Consider the following 18,733-nt stretch of genomic DNA (forward strand, 5'->3'; position numbering starts at 1 on the left):
ATTGCCATTCTGATGAAAAGTATTTTCTTCTGCAAAAAAGTTTTACAGGTGGAAAAAAACCCCCAAAACAACAAACCTTAGAAAATCCTTCCTTTTGAACTAGAACAAAATTTCCAATGAAATTTGAATCAGAGAACACATTAAAAATTTGAAATGGCCAACTGAGATTGTTTTGCTTAACAATTTTCTGATTTATGTCAGAAAAATGCAACCTTCTGTTCACAAGAAAATAACACTAATTTGTATGTCTGATTTATGGAACAAGAACTATAAACCTCTGTGCAATCAAATGATTGGTACAAGAAATTTTTCAAATACACAAGGGAAGAGAAAGAAGAAACATTGAGCATGGAAAATCTCAGGTTCTTCTGTAAGAATCCCTGGATGTCCTGGATTGCATGGCAAAAACTTTCATATTTAGCTAGGAACTGAGGGAAACCATAGGATTATTTTGTATTTGGACAAGGAATTAAACGTATTTCAAGTGAAATTGTCTGAGCTTTCTGAGTCTGCAAAACTATACTAAAAATGTCACAAGAGCACATAATTGTTTTCTCTCTTTCACATATTTCTTACCAGACTCTTCTGTTTCGCTTACTGGCCCATTTTCATAGGAACCACCTATGTATGTCAAATTATTCTGGTGCCTCTGTAAAGTCTGAAGGCTGTTCTGTGCTTGTCCTGGCATAGTTCATAACCACACAGATTACATGTTTTTTTTTTAAATATAGAAGACGTGTAGGATGGCTGCGATTCAGCAGCTGGATTCCATCCTACTATATGTGATAGCTCTCCACTGCCCCCCACCATTCCTTATATGAAGCATTCCAATTGTGGTAGAGGATTAGCAGCCTAACTTAACCAGATGTGGCAAAACAGTCTGCAGAAATTTGACTAAATGCAATTAAAATTTCTTGTTTTGCCCCTTTGTTCTGTGTTTTTTAACCCAACTATGAATTTCCTTCTGCCGAATACACCTTTCACTTGTCCTCAGTCCACCAGAACCACCCTCCTCCATGTTGATCTCTCTTTTCTTTGGCCCCAGCCTTGGTTTGTCTTTTGAGCAGACTCTGTATGAGTTCAACTGAGGCTTTGCAATAAGCCTCAGCAAGGAAAAAAGTAAAACCATTTACACTGTCCAAGGGGAAATGGCAAGAACGGCACTGGATTCACTGACTGGTCTTTTCTTTCCTTCTTGCAAGGGGTTCTTCAAAGAGTTGAAGGTTTGTGAGGCAGCAAAAGGTTCTGACCTAATTTTTCCTTAGGAATCCAATACTCATTTCCTTAGGAACACTGGGTTCCTTAGGAGCCCATCACTGATAGCCACCTTAAACTCCTCTCGTACCAGCGGAGATGCTTTGGCACCTCAGGATTAAGACTGTAGTTAAACTGAACTCTAAACAGAGGTATTCATCTCTCACCACTCAAAACAGAAGGAGCCTAAATAGGCTGAATCCTAACTTAAATGCATAAAGACAACAACTGCATAAAGAAAAATGGAAAAATCTGGGTCTAGCCCTATACCTTCTGCTGACTGCAACCCCGTTGATGAAGGAGAACAGAAAGATGGCTTTCATTAGCTCCTCCTGATAGAGTGGTCCACAGCATGCACGTTCCTAAATGTGCCCCTGCCTCTAGTACAGGTAGTCAACCCATGAAAACCCTAAGAGCTGTTATTTGCAAGCCTTTAAAAGGAACTTTTCAGAATTGTTAAATCTTTAATGTCTTGGGAAAAGAGATGGCAGTCCCAGCAATGCTAGAGGAGGTGTGCCCATGACCAAGGAAGGGCTAAGCAAGCAGTGGTAGGGCACCCATGGATATACTTTCAACACGTGAAAGCACAAACTAGAAAATGGATTTGGTGCAGGATTCATCCATAAGAAAACTAAAAAAAAAAATTCTTTAAAATTTTTAGACAAAACTTTCATAACAAGAGTGTAGAGGATTTGAGGGAGGGGAAAAAAAGACCTCTTAAAAAGGAACTGATAACAAAGTTCTGTCCAGGCTTACAGAGTAAAGAAAACTATTTAAATAGGAAGACAGCCTTTAAGCCAGTAAGTTTGAGCTTGGGAAAAATATAACTCCTCTTGTTGTTTATGCATTTACTATTGCTTTTAGGGATACATGTAAAGATTTTGCAAAAGATCAGGACCCAGATGATATAACAATTCAATTTCAATATCTTGATAAAAGCTAAAACTTGATCACATTTGGGTTTTGGGCTAAGAGGAACTTAACTGCTTCCAACTCAAAAAGAGAAGCAAATAAACCCACAAGAAAACAAAAGTGAAAAATTTCTAAAAAGTGAAAGGCAGGGTAATTAAGAAGTCACCAACATATATCCACATATTCTAAATGTCCTAGACTCCAACATGCATTCATATATTTAGAAAGATTCCTTTCTCAAATACATTGCATACATATGCAACCTTGTGTATATAAACGCATACATCATCTATATCTTCCTCCCTATTTACTTTCAGCAAATGCCTCAAACAAGACAAAACTGAATACACTTTCTTCAGGTACACACTCATGCAGAAAAGCAAATTTGCTGCAAGCCTAGGAAATTATACTAAAAGCTTGCAGTGCACATGGAAGATTAGTCCCATCAAATACTTCAGGAAAACTAAAAACAACTTCCCCCAAAAAATCCCCCCTCCAAAACAAAATCACCTGATACCATTGCAAATCATAGCTGCTTCTCACTGCATTACTGAGAAACATCTGCAACCCTGGAATTTCTGTCTGACAGATTTCAAACTTCTGCCATCTACTAAGTACTGACATGCTTGAACTGCTAAAAAAAATGGATTATTATTTTTTTCAATAATGTGAAAAGTATTTTTCACCCCTCATTTCCAAAAACAGCTGGAGTAGTTTGAAATAAATGTTCAAAAAATATCTCAACTAGCACAGGACTGCCAAATTCCAACAAGAAAGTTAAAATAACTGGGAAAATTGATAAGTCACTGAAAATCTTTTCTTAAAATGGAAACACTTGTGCAATTTCAACTCCCCATTACAAGCACTATTATGTCCTCTTAAAAGTAAAAAACCACAAAATTCTCTTTCAAGTGGACAGTTGGGCTATGGTCTGAAGACCTCTTGATTTCAGTCTTAGAAAAATCAAAGGAGTTTATCTCAATGAAGACAGAGCTTAAAAACATAAGGTTCTGGTTTAGTGTAAAGACTTGTCCATACCCTGCAATTTTTAACACATGCACTTTACAAATAAATGCAAACAAATTTTATTTTGCACAAGCTTTAAAACTTTTACTGATCCTCTTTTTTCTTCAGTCTATTTTCTGTTAGAATCTGTACAAGACGTGCCACAGGCTCAGGATTAAGAAATAATAAAACAAAAATCAACAACTACACAAAAAAAAAATCCAACTCAATCCCCTTTCAACTTACAAAAACGTGCCTCATAGGGACAATAAAATCCATGTAATTACCTGCTGCAGGATCTGTAACCGCTTGACTGGTGATGCCAGATGGTGGTTCCTGAAGCTGGTATGTTGCGTTTGTGGAGGGTGTCGTAGGGCTAGTGTTGGTGTTTGTCATGTAATGTGAAGGATATGGTGAGCTATTATAATATTGTGCATATTGGCCCTGGCCAAAACTGGGATAAGAGGGATATTCCTGCAAGACAAAAAGCAAATGAATAGTCCATCAAAGTTTTGCTACTTTTTAGTATAAATTCCAAAATATAACCACAAACACATGTCAGACTGAGCACATATGCTTCCTGGACTACACGCTATAGGACCTAAAACTGCGAGACAGTTAAACAATATCTAAATTGCATATAATTTAGAATGTCTTCTCATACAAGTAGTTAATTAGACACACTGCTGAAGATGTGTGAATTAGAACATCAACCTCAGACAATTAGTTCTAGAATTGGAAGGCAACAAATTGAAGAAAAACATTTATAAACCTTAGTTTAACTTGAAAGGATGCTAATTTCTTTCAATAAGCTATTTAAGGGTTACATTTTTTCAGTGGATGAGAATTCTAAGTTGGTCAAAGTTTGCTGAGCTCCTATTTACAAATTTACCTGCTGTGAACTATTAAATCCAGTAGAATTTGTGAGGGAATTATTTCCTGCATATATTCCTGATGATGTTGTAAAACTGCTGCCTGAAATAAAAAGAAAAAATACATACATTACTAAAACAAAGTATCGGAAAATAACTTCCATCACACGATTATATCATAAGGTTATGGCATATTTGTAATATTTCCCATATGTTGCCTGATTTGGCTCTACAACATGTTAATATATGGAAAGTGATAATTCATAGTTCCTACACTGTGTGTTTCATTATTGCAATAAAAAAATCCCTTGAAATTTAGACAGGAATTTTGGAACCACCTCAGCTCTGATTGACTATTAGGCTATCCCACCCCTCCAAATAATACCCAGCATTGTAGAAGTAATGAGGGTTTCTTTGCATTTTTGTTGAACAATAATGGCAAGCCTAGTCCCAAGAGATGCCATCTCCACTCACGAAAGCCCACTGGCTTTGTTTCTCCTTCCACCTTTGAGAAGTGTGTCCTGTCCCCTTCCTGAGCCTCAGCCCCTCACAGAAACAGCAAAAGCCATAACTCCCTGCTCCAAACAGCTCAGTCCAACTGCAAAGCCATTAGGATTCACTAATCGATCATATATGGCCTTAGGCTGCAAATCTTTTCTTTTTTGATAGAGTCTATTAGGCATGACACAAGAGAAAAAAAGTATCTCTGAGAAGGGAGACCCAAGATTGAATTTAGCTCACATACTGAATTACTGTCTTCATCTCCCCCCTCCTGCTTTCATGAGCCACCAAAACGAGACAGATGGGGGTCTCAGGCTTAATACCCAACCTGAGAAGCTGTTCTACTAAAAGGGCAGCAACCCCCTTTTAGCTGTTTTGCCCTCACTGGTTATAACCCGGGAGCGACACAGGCACCAGCTCAGGCATATGGATGCACAGGGTGAAGCTACATAAGCCACCACAAAGTCTGTAATCAGGCAACCTATTGAACTTGTCCAGCAGGAGAACACCACCCAGCGCAGATTATTAAAGCACACGAGTTGTTTACAGCCTCTCTCACCACCAAATCTGCCTTAGCACGAAGATATACAGAGAGCCTGGGAGCAAAAGCTTGCAAGTGAGCAAAGGAGACAAGGAGGGATGAAAATCAACAGAGAGCCAGGCACACAGATGCACCAATCCTCTGAGACATCCAACAAAACCTCAATTAACAACCAAATTCTATGCAGAGGTTACTCATTGGGAAAAGTGACGTTTCGTTCAACTCCAAAGGGCACAGAATGCAGGCAGGGCTGCATGCTTAGTACAACCACCTAAGGACATTTGTGAGCTATCTACTTCTTTAAATAAAAAAACCTCAAAACCAACAGGTATCCTAGCTATGAGAAGTCAGAAGGGAAAATATTTACATGCTTTGACTGCAAAAGTAACTAAAAGCACATACAAGCTAAGTCTCAAACAAAGAAGGAGACGTGAAGTCCAACAGCAATGGGAGTAAATGATGAATCTTAATATGTGATAATGACTGTAAACGTTTCTCTTGTATCTTCTATTAATGCAAAAGCTTTGTGGTTGTTCATGGATGCTACTAATCCTGTGAACTAAAATCAGATTACTTCAGCAGAAGAGTTGACATCCAAGTTTAGCAGATAGTACAGATAAACAGTACTAATGAGAAAAACATGTTGTTTTATATTTAATTTAAAATTGGAAAACAGATGTTATTTTTTTTATTATAACAAACCCCAGAGCCAAAATACAGCTGAAAAATATTTTAAATTGCAAAACTTTGAAACGATATTTTATTTCTAATAGTGCTTTGGCTGGAAGAATGTAAGTCACTGTGTCTCTTTTTACTTCTGTAGATATTTTTGAGTGATGCAGTAATACATTCAAACACAGGTTTTAGAGGAGCACAGTTTGAGCCACTCTAAAAAAAGATATAAAAGAGATATAAAAGGCCTCTCATAAGAAAAAAAAACAAAACAAAGGCTTTTTTTTTGAGGAATATGTTAGCTTCTGTCGAAAATTTGGCAAATAATTTGCAGTAGCAAATGAGTAAAGTAATCACATGCCAGACAGCATCTCTCCCTCTCAGACAAAGACACACACATACTGACTTGCAGATCTCTCTCTTTCATCTCATGGTCAGCACTGGCTCCTATGGAGGAGGGGTAGGGGTCTCCTAGACCGTAACAAACATGAAGCAGGTTTCTCAGAAACAGCTCCGTGGGCCACCCAGAACTACAGGCCTAAAGTTCTTTTTAAAATACTTCAATGTTGCCATTTGTTTTTTAAGTATTCAGCCATAACATGGCATAGAGCTGCTGTCCCGTCTTAACTGAACAAATACAAAAATAATAATCATTACAAAATGCACGAGATTTACTGCTCTAACTTGGCCAGTTACGTAGCTTTAAAATGTGATAAAAGCTGTAAATTGCAGGTCAAAGGTCTATTTTGCCAAGAGCTCTGACCCACATTAAAGCTGGGAATCCCAGTCAGCGTCAGAAGGCTGACAGACCCTGCTGGGACTAGGGTGCAGGCTCCAGACACAGGGCTTGCTGCTGTGCCGCTGCCGCGAGGCGTGGGATGCTGTCCTCCCCCGTGTATTGGCCACAGGAGTCCATTTGCTTTCCTGGCTCAGTCTCCTTGCCATGGGCTATATCTATCATCAGGGTACAATGTATGTGGCAGAAGTTTAGTGCAGCTCTCCTGGGAAAGCCAAAGACGGCCAGATGGGCTATTTAAACTCAAGGTTTCTTCCGTTTGCTTACAGTGCTTAAAAATCCTTGGCAAACTCTCCTTTGTTGTCCTAGTAACTGGTTAGCCATCCAGCACAATATTTTTATACTGTATAATAATAACCAAATACCTTAGTGTTTACTTTTTTATGGTTGATTTCCCAAACCAATTGGATAGTTAATCGTCACAGTCTTGGTAACTAAAACAATGCTGGTGCTCATCACAGGCATCCTACCCTTCCAGCAGTGTATTTTACTCGAGTGCCGGGTAAAAGCCACCTTTAATCACAATCAAAGGATACTCAAATAAGACAGTTGCAAATGGAGGTCTTTCCTTGCCACTCCCCCCAGCCCTTCTCCACTTCATTTATCCTCACCGAGCAATCCTTATAACTCTGCCTATATAGGAACAACAGCCCATTCCCACAGTCATTAGTCATGTAAGTGGTCTTTCAACATCTATGAAGCAACTTATATGAAAAACAGCTTAAGGAACATATTCGTTAAGTAAGGGCAGGGGGAGTGGGGAGATGGGGTGGTAGAACTGCCTGAGCCCTCTTCTCACCCTCTCCCCTATGCACCTCCTGTTACAGGGATGATAAATTTGTAACGAACGAAAACCCAAATACCATAATAACCTGAGCACGGAGTCACAGGCAGCGATTCTCCTTATAATTTTCAAAAGTTGGCAGTCTCTCCCTGCACTATTGTTCAGTGACTAATCACGCTGTAATTTCAGCAGGGTCAGGAAAAGCACTGGATTTAATTGGCTGCACACGCACTGCGAGGCAGAGTCTCTACATTGCAGGAAGACATTCACCCCAGGGAGAGGAACCAGCATTAACTCCAAAGCTTTCGAGCACGAGGTAACCCCAGTCAGGGAACACGAGCATGACAACTGCAAGGCCACTAGGAAATCCCCTTTACTGCAGGCAAGAACGCAGGGCCCCGAGCACGCTGTCATGTAACGCATGGTTGTGAAGTAGGTTGTGGGATCCATTATCTCCATTTAGCAGCTCAGCAGCTGCACGCAGGAGATGAAGAATGGCTGTTGCAGGCTATGACAAGGCTGAGGCTGCAGCCTGCCCTTATAGTGCTAGAGGGGAAAGGGAGAAGAAACTAATTTTCCTCTCTGGAAGTTTCTGCACAAATAACAGCAGCAGCACTAACCCTGTCTTCTGACATGAGAATAAATTTTGTCCTTTGAAACTATGAATAGGTTCTTCTTCCAAAACTAAATGAGGAAAGGGAAACAAATGTTTCTGTTTACTTTTAACAGCTGTTAAACCTAAAGGAAGAATTAAGTAAATTTAAAGTTATTTCAAATACAAAAGTTAGCCTAATGAAAACATAAAAAAAAGATATATTCTCATGTATAGTATACACATATACTGTCAAACATTTAACTGCAAGAAAGACTTGTTCAGCAATGTGATTCTTTTCTACTTAGCAATTAACAATTCCACCAATATTTTCATCTGAAACGTTCCATTCTTATGGTCTCTAATGTTTCTGTAGAAGACCAGTCCTTCCCTCACCCACACACTGTGCTGTTTATGAGTACAACAGAAAGAACATACACACCACAGGGACCACCCAACTCTGACCTGTGGCTCTTCTGCCCAAGCCAGATTGTCAGTGATCTGTTGACTTCCAGAGGTGGGCAGCTCACAGCCCAAGCACAGCACAGCTGGGGCAGAACCCAGGCTCAGACCCCCTCCTCCCTCAGCCCTGCAGACAATAGCATCATGAAATCAATGCCTCCGACTCTCTTCTTGTTAAAACTTCACAACTGGGTCATCATTAACACATTTCTTTTCGAGGAATATTTTTAGATCCTTGCTTTTTAATGTGTACAGCTGAAATGCTTTCCAAGATGTTACTGTTCCATCTCTTGACAACTGACAGCCTTTCCTGAGCTTTACAATTCTGATCTTATACACATTTTGCATATTGCAGAAAACAAAACAATACTCTCTATGGCAGACCTCTATGCAGTCCATTGACTGAGTCCTAGCTCTGTTCTACATTGTATGTGCAGGCTATCTACCAAATGTCAGCATTCACTTACTCTTACCATTTTCCAACAAACACTCTCTCATGTTACCCCACACTGCCCCCCCTTTCTTCTCTCTATCAAATGAGTTTCCCACAAACATCTGCAAAACTACTACTTCACTTTCCTGCCTAAAATCCCATTTTATTGATATCCCTCTCCTCTGTATCTTACAAAAAACAACTTCAGAGTTGTTAGACAACCAATATGGGGTCCCGACTGTTTATTATCGCTAAACAGTGTCAGCTTTATTGTTACACTAGGTCCTTCTAGCCTGTGTGTTTTATTTTAGCCTCTGACTTCCATAGGACTATGTTTTCATTTGTCTATATAGATTAGCACAACAGGATCCTCTGTATAGGACTGTGGCATGGAGGTACTACTGCAACAGAAATTATGGGCAACAGAGACGTGATTTTTCAATAACACTATTTCCTAGAGACCATGAATTATCAGTTCCTTAAAAGCTGAAATGTTGATCCAGAAATTCCTTGTAGCTGCTGCTGGCAAGTATTTTGAGCTCTCTTGTACAGAGAGGTTGGATCTTTTGGGAGGGTGGGCAGGTGTAAGTTTTTTGTTTGAGTTTTTTGTATAGCTATCTGCTGAAAGCAAAACCAATAACCTGCTTATGGTTATGTTTACACCGATGAGCAGAAGATCATCATTATTCAGCACATAGACAAAAATTTGCACACTACTCTAATTCTATCCTTCTTACTTGTCAGAGCATACTACAATTCATCAATACTTCAGACATTAGATGGTCACTTCTACCCTACAGAGCTACTCAACACACAGTTCAAAAAGGGATTATAAAAAAAAGCGCAACAAAAACCACCTCTTTTGTGTCTGAGCAAAGGACTGGATCAATATACCCTTAAAATTGTGGAACAAAAGCAAAACCTCGTTCACTTTGTCTCTGAGAGCACTTCTGCTTCAAGACATTTCATGGAGTGTTTACTTGACGGAGCACAGTTTAAATTGAGCTACTAATAATAAAGAAAGGTGTTAGACTTAAAAAAAAATGTGGTCCAATTCTGTAAGTGATCACATTTTTCAACAGTTCTAAAATCTGCAAGACATCTGATTCCTACTGACAAATTCAGGGGTGAAAAGGCCTGCAGTGGACATCCAAAATTAGCTATTTCTGGTAATCAAAGGTTTTTTAAAATATCACTTAAAGTGGTGCAAAATCCAGAACCAGGAACACCCAGTGACTTCTTGATATAGAAGGGGAAAAAGGAATTGTGAGAACAAGGTGGAAAGATATTAAGTAAACTAAACAGGCAAGAAAGGCTGCTACAAAACATAATTGATAATAATAGCCTGCACATACAAAGACTTACAGCTTTTAAATAGACTTCAAAGAAACAGACTTCAATCATTACTTAGGCACCTCCACAGCTGCAGTAGGTATTTTTATCTTCTTGTCCCTTCTCGAACACATTCAGGTGTCAAATTATATTTGGCACTTCCTAAATCCATAATCCTGACACGTTTTCCAGGACTCGCTTTGTCTCGTTCACTATTTGCTAAACTCTAAATTATTGTTATTTGGAGATATATTTTTATTGTAATAACACTAGAATACTTCACTATTTAAAATTTAATGAAGGAAGGGATCTTCCAAACTGCTAAGAGCTGGCCTGTCACTGCTCTCAATGAAGGCAATCATCATTTCAGCTCCAACTGCAATAACATCAGAGGTAAGTGCTCAAGCAGACATTAATTTTTATTCCAGGAATGTAAAGAAATAAGAAGAAAAAGAAACACCCCATAGCATTAACTGTATCTAATTAATGGTAATATCTGCTTATACAGACCTTGCATCTGGTAGCTATAGGGAGCCTGTCCAGGTTGAGGTGTGCTAAAGCTGGCACCGTAGCTTAGAAATCCTGTCTGTCCAGGTGACTGTGACTGTGCCAATCCACCTTCTGTCTTGATGCCTGCCCACAATGCACCTAAATCAGTTAGTGACAGCAGATCTATTTGTTCATATTCAAACAGGGATGGAAAATAAAATCACGTAATTAACAGCACTTTTAACATACAACTACTATTGCTTTCATGAGAGAACAAATATCGAGAGCATGCACAAATGAACAGAGTAAAAGCACACGGAAAACTGAAGTTCACCAGGGAGAGGTTAAATTCAAAACTGTGTTTCCAATAACTGCAAAAGAAATTTATACATGAACAGGAAGTTGCATTATTCCTGTTTTCCTTTCCTGCCAGAGGCAAGCTTTTCCATATATTCATGACATTACACAGAGGTAGATTAGCAACTTTATATGATTTTAATGAAACATAGCATAGCCAAGCTCTCCTGCCGTCTACCCATTAACGACATAATTGAGATTTGCATCGTATAATATTCCTACATGAAAATTACACAGCTCCTAGTGCTCCTTAATTTCTAAGGAATTAGAGGTGGATAAAGAGAACTAGCAGTATTAAGTGTAATGATGATTTTTCAAAGCTAATTAAACACTATAGGAGGCATTCAGTCTTTTAACAAATAAACACCTAATAGACAAGAACTATTCCTGAAGCAGTCTCCCAAACTGGGAAAAAATAGCAGAGTCATTAATCTGCACTGACAGGGAAATCCATTACACATCACATTACACTCTCATTTCTAAACTTAATTATAAAAGAATCTGAAGTCCGATCAATAACAACTTGCTTCCCAAGTTCAGTGATTCTTCCCCCAATTTGTAAGGTAACAAGCAAGTAAATATCAGCAAGTAAAATACTGAGGAAATTCACACAGTTTAGCCTCTGTCTCTTAGTTTTAATTATAAGGCTGTCCCAACATGAACCACCATTTAAAAATAATTATAGCCAAAGCAATGGAAAAGTGATACAATATTCTTAGGTTTCACTGTGGCACTCAGTGATAACTCATTGTTCAGAAACCACCGATATTTGAACTGAATTGTCTAAGTGTGAATTAGTAACATTCCTTTGAAAATTACTGTTAATCTAAGTCCATTTTCTGGTTGGATTTTTTTAAACAATATTCAACAGTGTTTGAAGGTAGGAAAGGGCTGAGAAGTTACTATGTTTGCAAAACTTCAATACCTCCCTATATACAAATGGTAGCATATTTTCTGCCATCTAAATAATTATTTTTCAACTGTTGTCATTATTTACCCTTAATTCTTTCTGCCAGACCTGCTAACTCCCAGATTATCCCTGTTTGCTTGTTTTTCTCTGATGCTTACTTGCTTCTTCTGTTTTATGTTACAATTAAACTGTCCCAATGACAAATCTGACACCTCATTTTCAAGGGGAAACTCCTGCTATGGATGATTTGGTATCAGTGATCCTTATTTGCTGTCTGTTTAAGGACTTCTGAACGGCTGATTAAATATTGCTTAGAGAAAGTTTGACTAAATCAAGAATTAAATTTGTAGTCTAAATTTTTTTTAACAGTGTGATTTAATTGTCCATCTCAGACCAAGTGGGAGGAGACGATCAAAGGCAGCAGCAGGAGGATACCACTTGAGTGAAGACAACTTGGCACTCATATGCCCTTTTGCAAACCTCCATGCTATGAAGAGCCTTTCATCTCCTGAGACTTACTCTTCCCACCTGCTCTCATCCTGAAGGCCTTCACTCATCAAACCTTGATGCTCCCTTCTTTTCTCGAGTCTAATGTATGCAAGGAAGTGGGAAGGGAGAGTGAGAAAACACAAGGGGACTGCCAGGATCTGGAAAGCAAAGAAGTTGGTAAGCAAGGCCTTTGCTAGAAGCTGCTGCTGGAGCAGGCAGGAGGAAAGAGTTTCAGGAAATTCTCCAACCTCCTCAGGGGCTTTGCAGATGAAGCAGAGCCAGGAGCCCCCAGGCAGCAGCTGTCAATGGCATTCTCCTCCACCCCCCTTCCTGCCTGCATGGCTGCACTGCTGTGGAGGTGGGGAAGTGGAAAAATGAAGAGGATAGAGGTGCATTTGAGACAGCATCTTCCCAAACTTTGCCCTAGAGAGAAAACTTGAGAAAGGCTGATACGGGAATTCATGAATACTTTTTCTTCCAGTAGACCCAGAGTAAAGAAACAAAAAGAAAAACTCAGTTTTTCATTTCACACACGTCATAAGTCTTCTCTCTTTATACCTGATGGAAGTGGAAGATTTCTGCCTGGATGAAAGAAAGGCAAGACAGAGGGTACATGAGGCCTAAGCTGCAGACCAAAGAGAAGAATTTTGGCTCTAAGCAAGGTTTCAGTTCTTTCCTGTTGCAAATGAGCATCCCAATGCTCCCTGCAATATTTAATTTGGGAGCATAGATTATATGATGTGCCTTAAATATGTAAAAACTACATATGATGCTAGGTCCTAAAATTTTTTAATAGTTATTTGCTTTTAAATATTGCTCCAATACAGTACATCAGTAAGAAGCACCTTAGTCCCAGCCACAAATCACTGTCTGAAAAGAATAAAACACATAAAAATCTACTTTGCTTATGAACTGAGGGTTTCAGTGGTCAAAATCAGCTCTGCAATGTAAAATGTTAGGCAAAATTATTTGAAGTCTTAGGCGTGGGGGATGGACTAGGCAAGAAAACAAAACAAATCAAAAGAGCAGGAAGGCATGTTAACCCCTGAGAGCAGTTGCCAAGTAAAGCAACTCTCAATTACAGCTCCGACAACAGCGAGACAGCTAAATTCAAGTAGTGAAATCAAGGCCTGGCTAAAGTCAGTGGGAATTTCAGAGTTGACTTCAGTGAGGTCAGGATTTCATCCAGAGGAACCAAGCAAAAAACCAAAAAAGTCAGTGTTTGGGCTGCTCAAGCTCCACAGTCAGCCAAGTATGAACACGAGGTGTCCGCAGGAGAAACAGGTCAAAAAAAGCATGATGGGGAAAGGGATCATCTGTTATCACCCCACCTGATCCAGATGGAATTAGCAAACAGCTCTCATCAGCAACAGGAGGTTTTTTGTATGTGTAAGACTCCCCAACTGCATAATGTAAGTTTAAAATATGTGGATTTGATCTGAAACATCCAATTTATGTTTAGAACCATATTTTAAAGTAAGGGGAAATAATAAGGTATTTTTTTACCGGTTGTTCACAATAGTCTGCTATAGGATATACTTGAGATCCAGTGGATTTCAACTTGCAGATTTCAGGATGAAAGATTCACCAGTTTTGCACTTAAAACTTTTAACAATTTTAAATGGAACAGCTTTTATGATGAGTTCTGTCATTTTTGTATAAAACTTACACTATCTGAATATATCTTTATGTAATGTATCTTTACTGCTCAAAGCATGTGGATTGCATATTTTTAATATATTCCCCCAGAGGAATATGAGGACTATTTTCTAATAATGCATCCTTGCTGCTGCACTGCTATGTGGTCTGCCAGCAGACAGTCTGGCAGGAAAATGGTCTCACCCACAGCAGCTTGTTTTTAAATTAAATTTTTTTGGAAATATTTGCTACTTAGTACTATCTCCATCAGGCAGACAGAGATTTAGTGTCAATTTACCTCAATTTTCACCTCCAGGGATTTTTAAAACATTGGAAAGTGAGATTATTTTTTTTGGGGGGGGTCCTTTTGAATCATTTTTTTGCCTGCTGAAAATCAGCACAGTTTCATGGATTCATCTGGATTCCAGTGATCTGTATCAGCTGAAACTCAGACCTTTATGTACCAAGGTAACCTATCGCACTGCTGGAGAGCAGAACTCCTCAGCAAGTCACCAGGGGCCATGCCTGTCTAATGGAAGTCCACGGATCTCTTTTCCTATTTCAGTGCTGTTTTTCTGATATCACCAATAAAAAGCTAATGAACCTCTCTCCTTGATCCCCAAATGGATTCATCCTCTTGAGTACCTTCTTAGCTCTTTAATACATAAATTAAAGCATCAGTCATTTGAATGTGGGGAAATCACCAGTCTTTCACAAGAAATGCTCTAGAGCACAGCTTTCTCACTAAGTATTAACACAAGCGTCACATAATCTTGATCTAAAGAATATTTACCTCAGGAATAAAATAACACAGATGTGATTTCTTACCATATGAAGGGATTCCATAGGGTTGGCCGGGCTGGGGGTAAGTGGCATAAGCTGTAGCTTGTTGCATTCCCGTTGTAAACTGTGTCTGCCCATATGCAGCCATCGTTTGTGAAGACGGGGTAGGAAGAATATGTGGGTAGGGTCTGCTATTGATTACAAATGACAGAAAATAAGACAAACACTGCATTAGACAGACATGCATGTACTTATTTTTAGTCTTAATATAATCCTGCTACTTCATTAACACATAATCATAGGCCATGCTAGACAACAGAAACTATAAGACATAGACAAAATAACAATAAGAAATCAATAATAAAAAAAAGTAAAATAAGAAGTTACAGATATTTTTCAAATACATTCTTATAATTTAAAAAAACACACATATTTTTCCCTAGAAGCTGCTGTGGTTTAAATTATGGCTTAACAGATGGACCCAATTATTATTTTATATGATGTTAAAATCTGGCTATTTCACTTATTATTATTACTAGTACTATTATTATTTTAAAAAGATATCATACTTGGAAGGGTAAATCTGTGGTGGGGAGAACTGGTGTGTTTGTCTTGGGCTGAAACCACTGCTTCCAATTGCTGCACCAAGGAGAAAAGAAAGCACACAGAAGTGTAAATACACACACCAAAGACAAATATTATTTTTCCTAATAGAATTTCAGAGTATTAACAAGAGTTTAATTAAATTCAAATATCATTGATACCTTAGATAGAAAATAATATTTTATCAGGAACTACACAAGAATGCTTAACATTAAAATCTTGATCGCAAATCTCAAATACTAAATTGCCCCTTTGTACAACTCCTGAACGATAGTTTATTCTTTGGCTGCGCACAGACAACATTTTCAATGCAAACAACCTATTTCCTAATGGAAACATTTCCCTTCATATTTTCAAAGGGTTGTTGATATCTCAAGTGCAACATTTTATTAACTTTTAGAATTTTTAAGACCTACATTTTATGAAGGAGCTTTATGCATGCTTCGATTGAAAACATATGGCCAGCTTCAGAGCACGTGCCTCTTTCTTAAAAAAAAATAATTCCTGATACAGACTATGTATTACCATATTACACTTCCTTCTCTTTTCCTCCACCTTATCTGCTTTCCAAAATGCTTTCAGACCTTCAAATCAGCCAGCGTTGCATAAAGATGTACAAGGTGCAGATGTTGTTAGTGAAACACTTAAGCTGAGGTGGCTGCACCATGAGCTGCTCCCCCGGCAGCCCCGCGCTGCTGACACAGAGCCTTACACCAACCCATCCCCATTCCCGTCAGTATTTTTGGGTGCTGCCGGGAGTGTGGCGGGTGTGCTGGCACACTCTGCTCAGGGCGTTATTTTTGGGAGCCGTTCCCTCTCTGGTTTCTGTTTGGGTGTCACTTCTCCTTTAGGTCCCTAGGTGGGTTTGGAAGCCTTTGCCAGGAAGCGGTCAGCGGCAGGTTATGAGACTACTGTAAAATCAGACAGCCAGAGAAACAACAGGCCCCACTGCTAAGTACTTGGAAATAAACAAGGCACACATAATTACCCTCTGCCAGCTACCCCTTTCCTGGCCAGCTACAGGGAAAATCCATCATCTTTCTACTCCAAGAGTGCTTGTGAAGCATGTAGAGAAGCAAGGAACCTCTTTCTGTGCCTTCCACGCCTGATAATTTTTATTTTCTGCGGTCTGTGAGGCTGCAGACTTGTCAAATGTTACAGTCCAACCTTTAATCTAATCACCACAGACGTACATAACTAAACACACTGTCTTTTCTTCTTTCAGAAAACTAAAATACTCTAGAAACCTTTTGGGGGGCTTTCAGGTTTGATGCTTTCATATTCAACAGCTTGTGCAGAAAATGGAGGCTGTGACAAGACTGGGAAAGGGCTAGCTACTTGGAGCCTGACTGGTTGCTAGATATTAAATTTTGCTTCTATAAAAATATAATCCCACAATATAGTATTAGATCCCTTTTTAATTTGATTTACACCATAAAAACTATATGCTAGAAATACCACAGTTAGTCCATAGGTAGGCAAAACTGTGAAAACATCTCAGGTTGTTCTCACAGTGTTTGTCTCCTCTATGTCAGAAGCTAAGATGTGTCTGGCTTCCAAGAAGAAAAGAAGCTTGACAAAAGAATGAATACCTTTGCAATAATGAGTTACAATAAATGAGGAAGACCTACCCCTCAATTACAATACTAATCACAAGAGGCAGGTATGTTTACTCACAGAAAAGAGAGTAATTACTCTGGGCCAGAATACTCCCTAGTGAGACTCCCACCAAACATACCAACGGGCATTAATAAGCCCAATACTATAATGCTCCTTACTCAGGGAAAACTCCTGTTGACTTCCACTTAGATGAACAGAAATAGGCAAGAGCTGGAAAATGCACTCGGCTTTTTAACAGATGTGTACAGGTTCAGACCACGCGGGATAAGAAAATTGTAAATGAAAAAACGCTGAGTTTAAGGTTTTTGTTTATTCCTTACCTGATCCTGAGAAATTGTCTAAAGACCCGTCCGTGGTAGTAGTAGTAGCAATCTCACTGCTGTTCATTGGTTCTGTTTTAACTATAGAAATATAAACAGAAGATATTCTATGTGCACCTAATATTTTTGCATGCTCATGCACACACACTCACTACAGACACAAACTCAATAAAACAAAAATCTGACAAAAATTTTTTAAATCATGGCTATCGATATTTTGCATTTTATGTATTTGTGCATACAAACAATGCAAAGTACTGGCAGCTATGATTTACACATACATATAAGATGATTAAGAGGGTTATTTCTGTCCCCAAGGAATAAGAGCCAGTGTAACAAACCAGAAGTCCCCATGCAACTCTCTGCACCTGTCCTGATTCCTCTTAATCCTGCAGACCCAACAATAAGGGTCCACATTTAGATCAGGTCACAGCATTTACAGGCTTGAAAGACAGCAAGTTGAATAAGTCAGAAAAGAACATAATTTTTAAATGTTTTTTTACTGAGAGCTGTTCAAATTTTGTTTCCATTCAAGTAAATTTTCAGAGGAAAATTAAGAATTTGTGATGAAGTAAAACACTTTCCTTATGGTGGATCTCTCCTCTCAAAATGAAAACCAATTTTATATTCAACGACCCCAAATAAACAAAAGGGACACAGTTCTCACCAGACACTTTAAAGAATGCTTTCACATTTTATTTCCTCTGCATCCACAACCCCACATGGCTATTACAGAGTAAAAAAAGAATGAAACCAAAAGAGATTATCTCCTGGCTCATGCTTATTCATAATTAATAATTAATTAACTACTTTTAATAAAGCCTCAATTAAATTAACAATTGCTATTTCCATTGCTCCAGTGCAACTCTGCAATGACAGTATCCTGATCCATAGAGCAAGGACAGGACTGACCTGCCATGGATGTAAAATAGGCACAATCTCTACTCCCAGGGTGTCAGCAGATCAGCATGGCAATCTCTCAAATCCATTTTTGCACATTTAGATTTTGGAGTTACAGCACACCAAAAGCAACTGAGGATGATGTTTCAGAAAACAATGGAGCTGATCTTTCTATCAAGATCCCCCTCCTTTCACTCTTGTTGACACACACAGACACCACTTCCCACACACCAGCGCTGGTGCATACCTGACCTTTCATTAAGGCAGTTCTGTAACACTGTGGAAAGTAAATCTGAGAAAACCAAGGTAAACTGCACCCCATTTGACATGTAAAGCCTTAATGTCATCATACATACATATATCTGTGGATGTATGTTTATATATATGTGTTTGGGTATATCATCACTAGCAAAAAGCTTTTGGTACCAGATTGGAAAGGGTGAGGCAGAGGCACTTCCCTCTTTTGAC

The 18,733-nt window shown here is 38.8% G+C and overlaps 1 protein-coding gene across 1 annotated transcript in view; it reads right to left on the bottom strand.

The window, feature by feature from the left end:
• The window catches only part of EYA1 (EYA transcriptional coactivator and phosphatase 1), a 163,573-nt gene that overhangs the window by 55,075 nt on the left and 89,765 nt on the right, over positions 1-18,733 (bottom strand). Inside the window, exons 6-11 of the mRNA XM_027638873.1 lie at positions 17,366-17,446; positions 15,392-15,461; positions 14,868-15,013; positions 10,667-10,789; positions 4,064-4,146; positions 3,459-3,645 (exon numbers count right to left, since the gene is read on the bottom strand). Coding sequence (XP_027494674.1) covers positions 3,459-3,645; positions 4,064-4,146; positions 10,667-10,789; positions 14,868-15,013; positions 15,392-15,461; positions 17,366-17,446 — 690 coding nt within the window. The remainder of the gene's footprint in view (positions 1-3,458; positions 3,646-4,063; positions 4,147-10,666; positions 10,790-14,867; positions 15,014-15,391; positions 15,462-17,365; positions 17,447-18,733) is intronic.

The sequence above is a fragment of the Corapipo altera genome, unplaced genomic scaffold (genome assembly GCF_003945725.1).
Source record: "Corapipo altera isolate COAL_440 unplaced genomic scaffold, ASM394572v1 49, whole genome shotgun sequence".
Lineage (NCBI taxonomy): Eukaryota > Metazoa > Chordata > Aves > Passeriformes > Pipridae > Corapipo > Corapipo altera.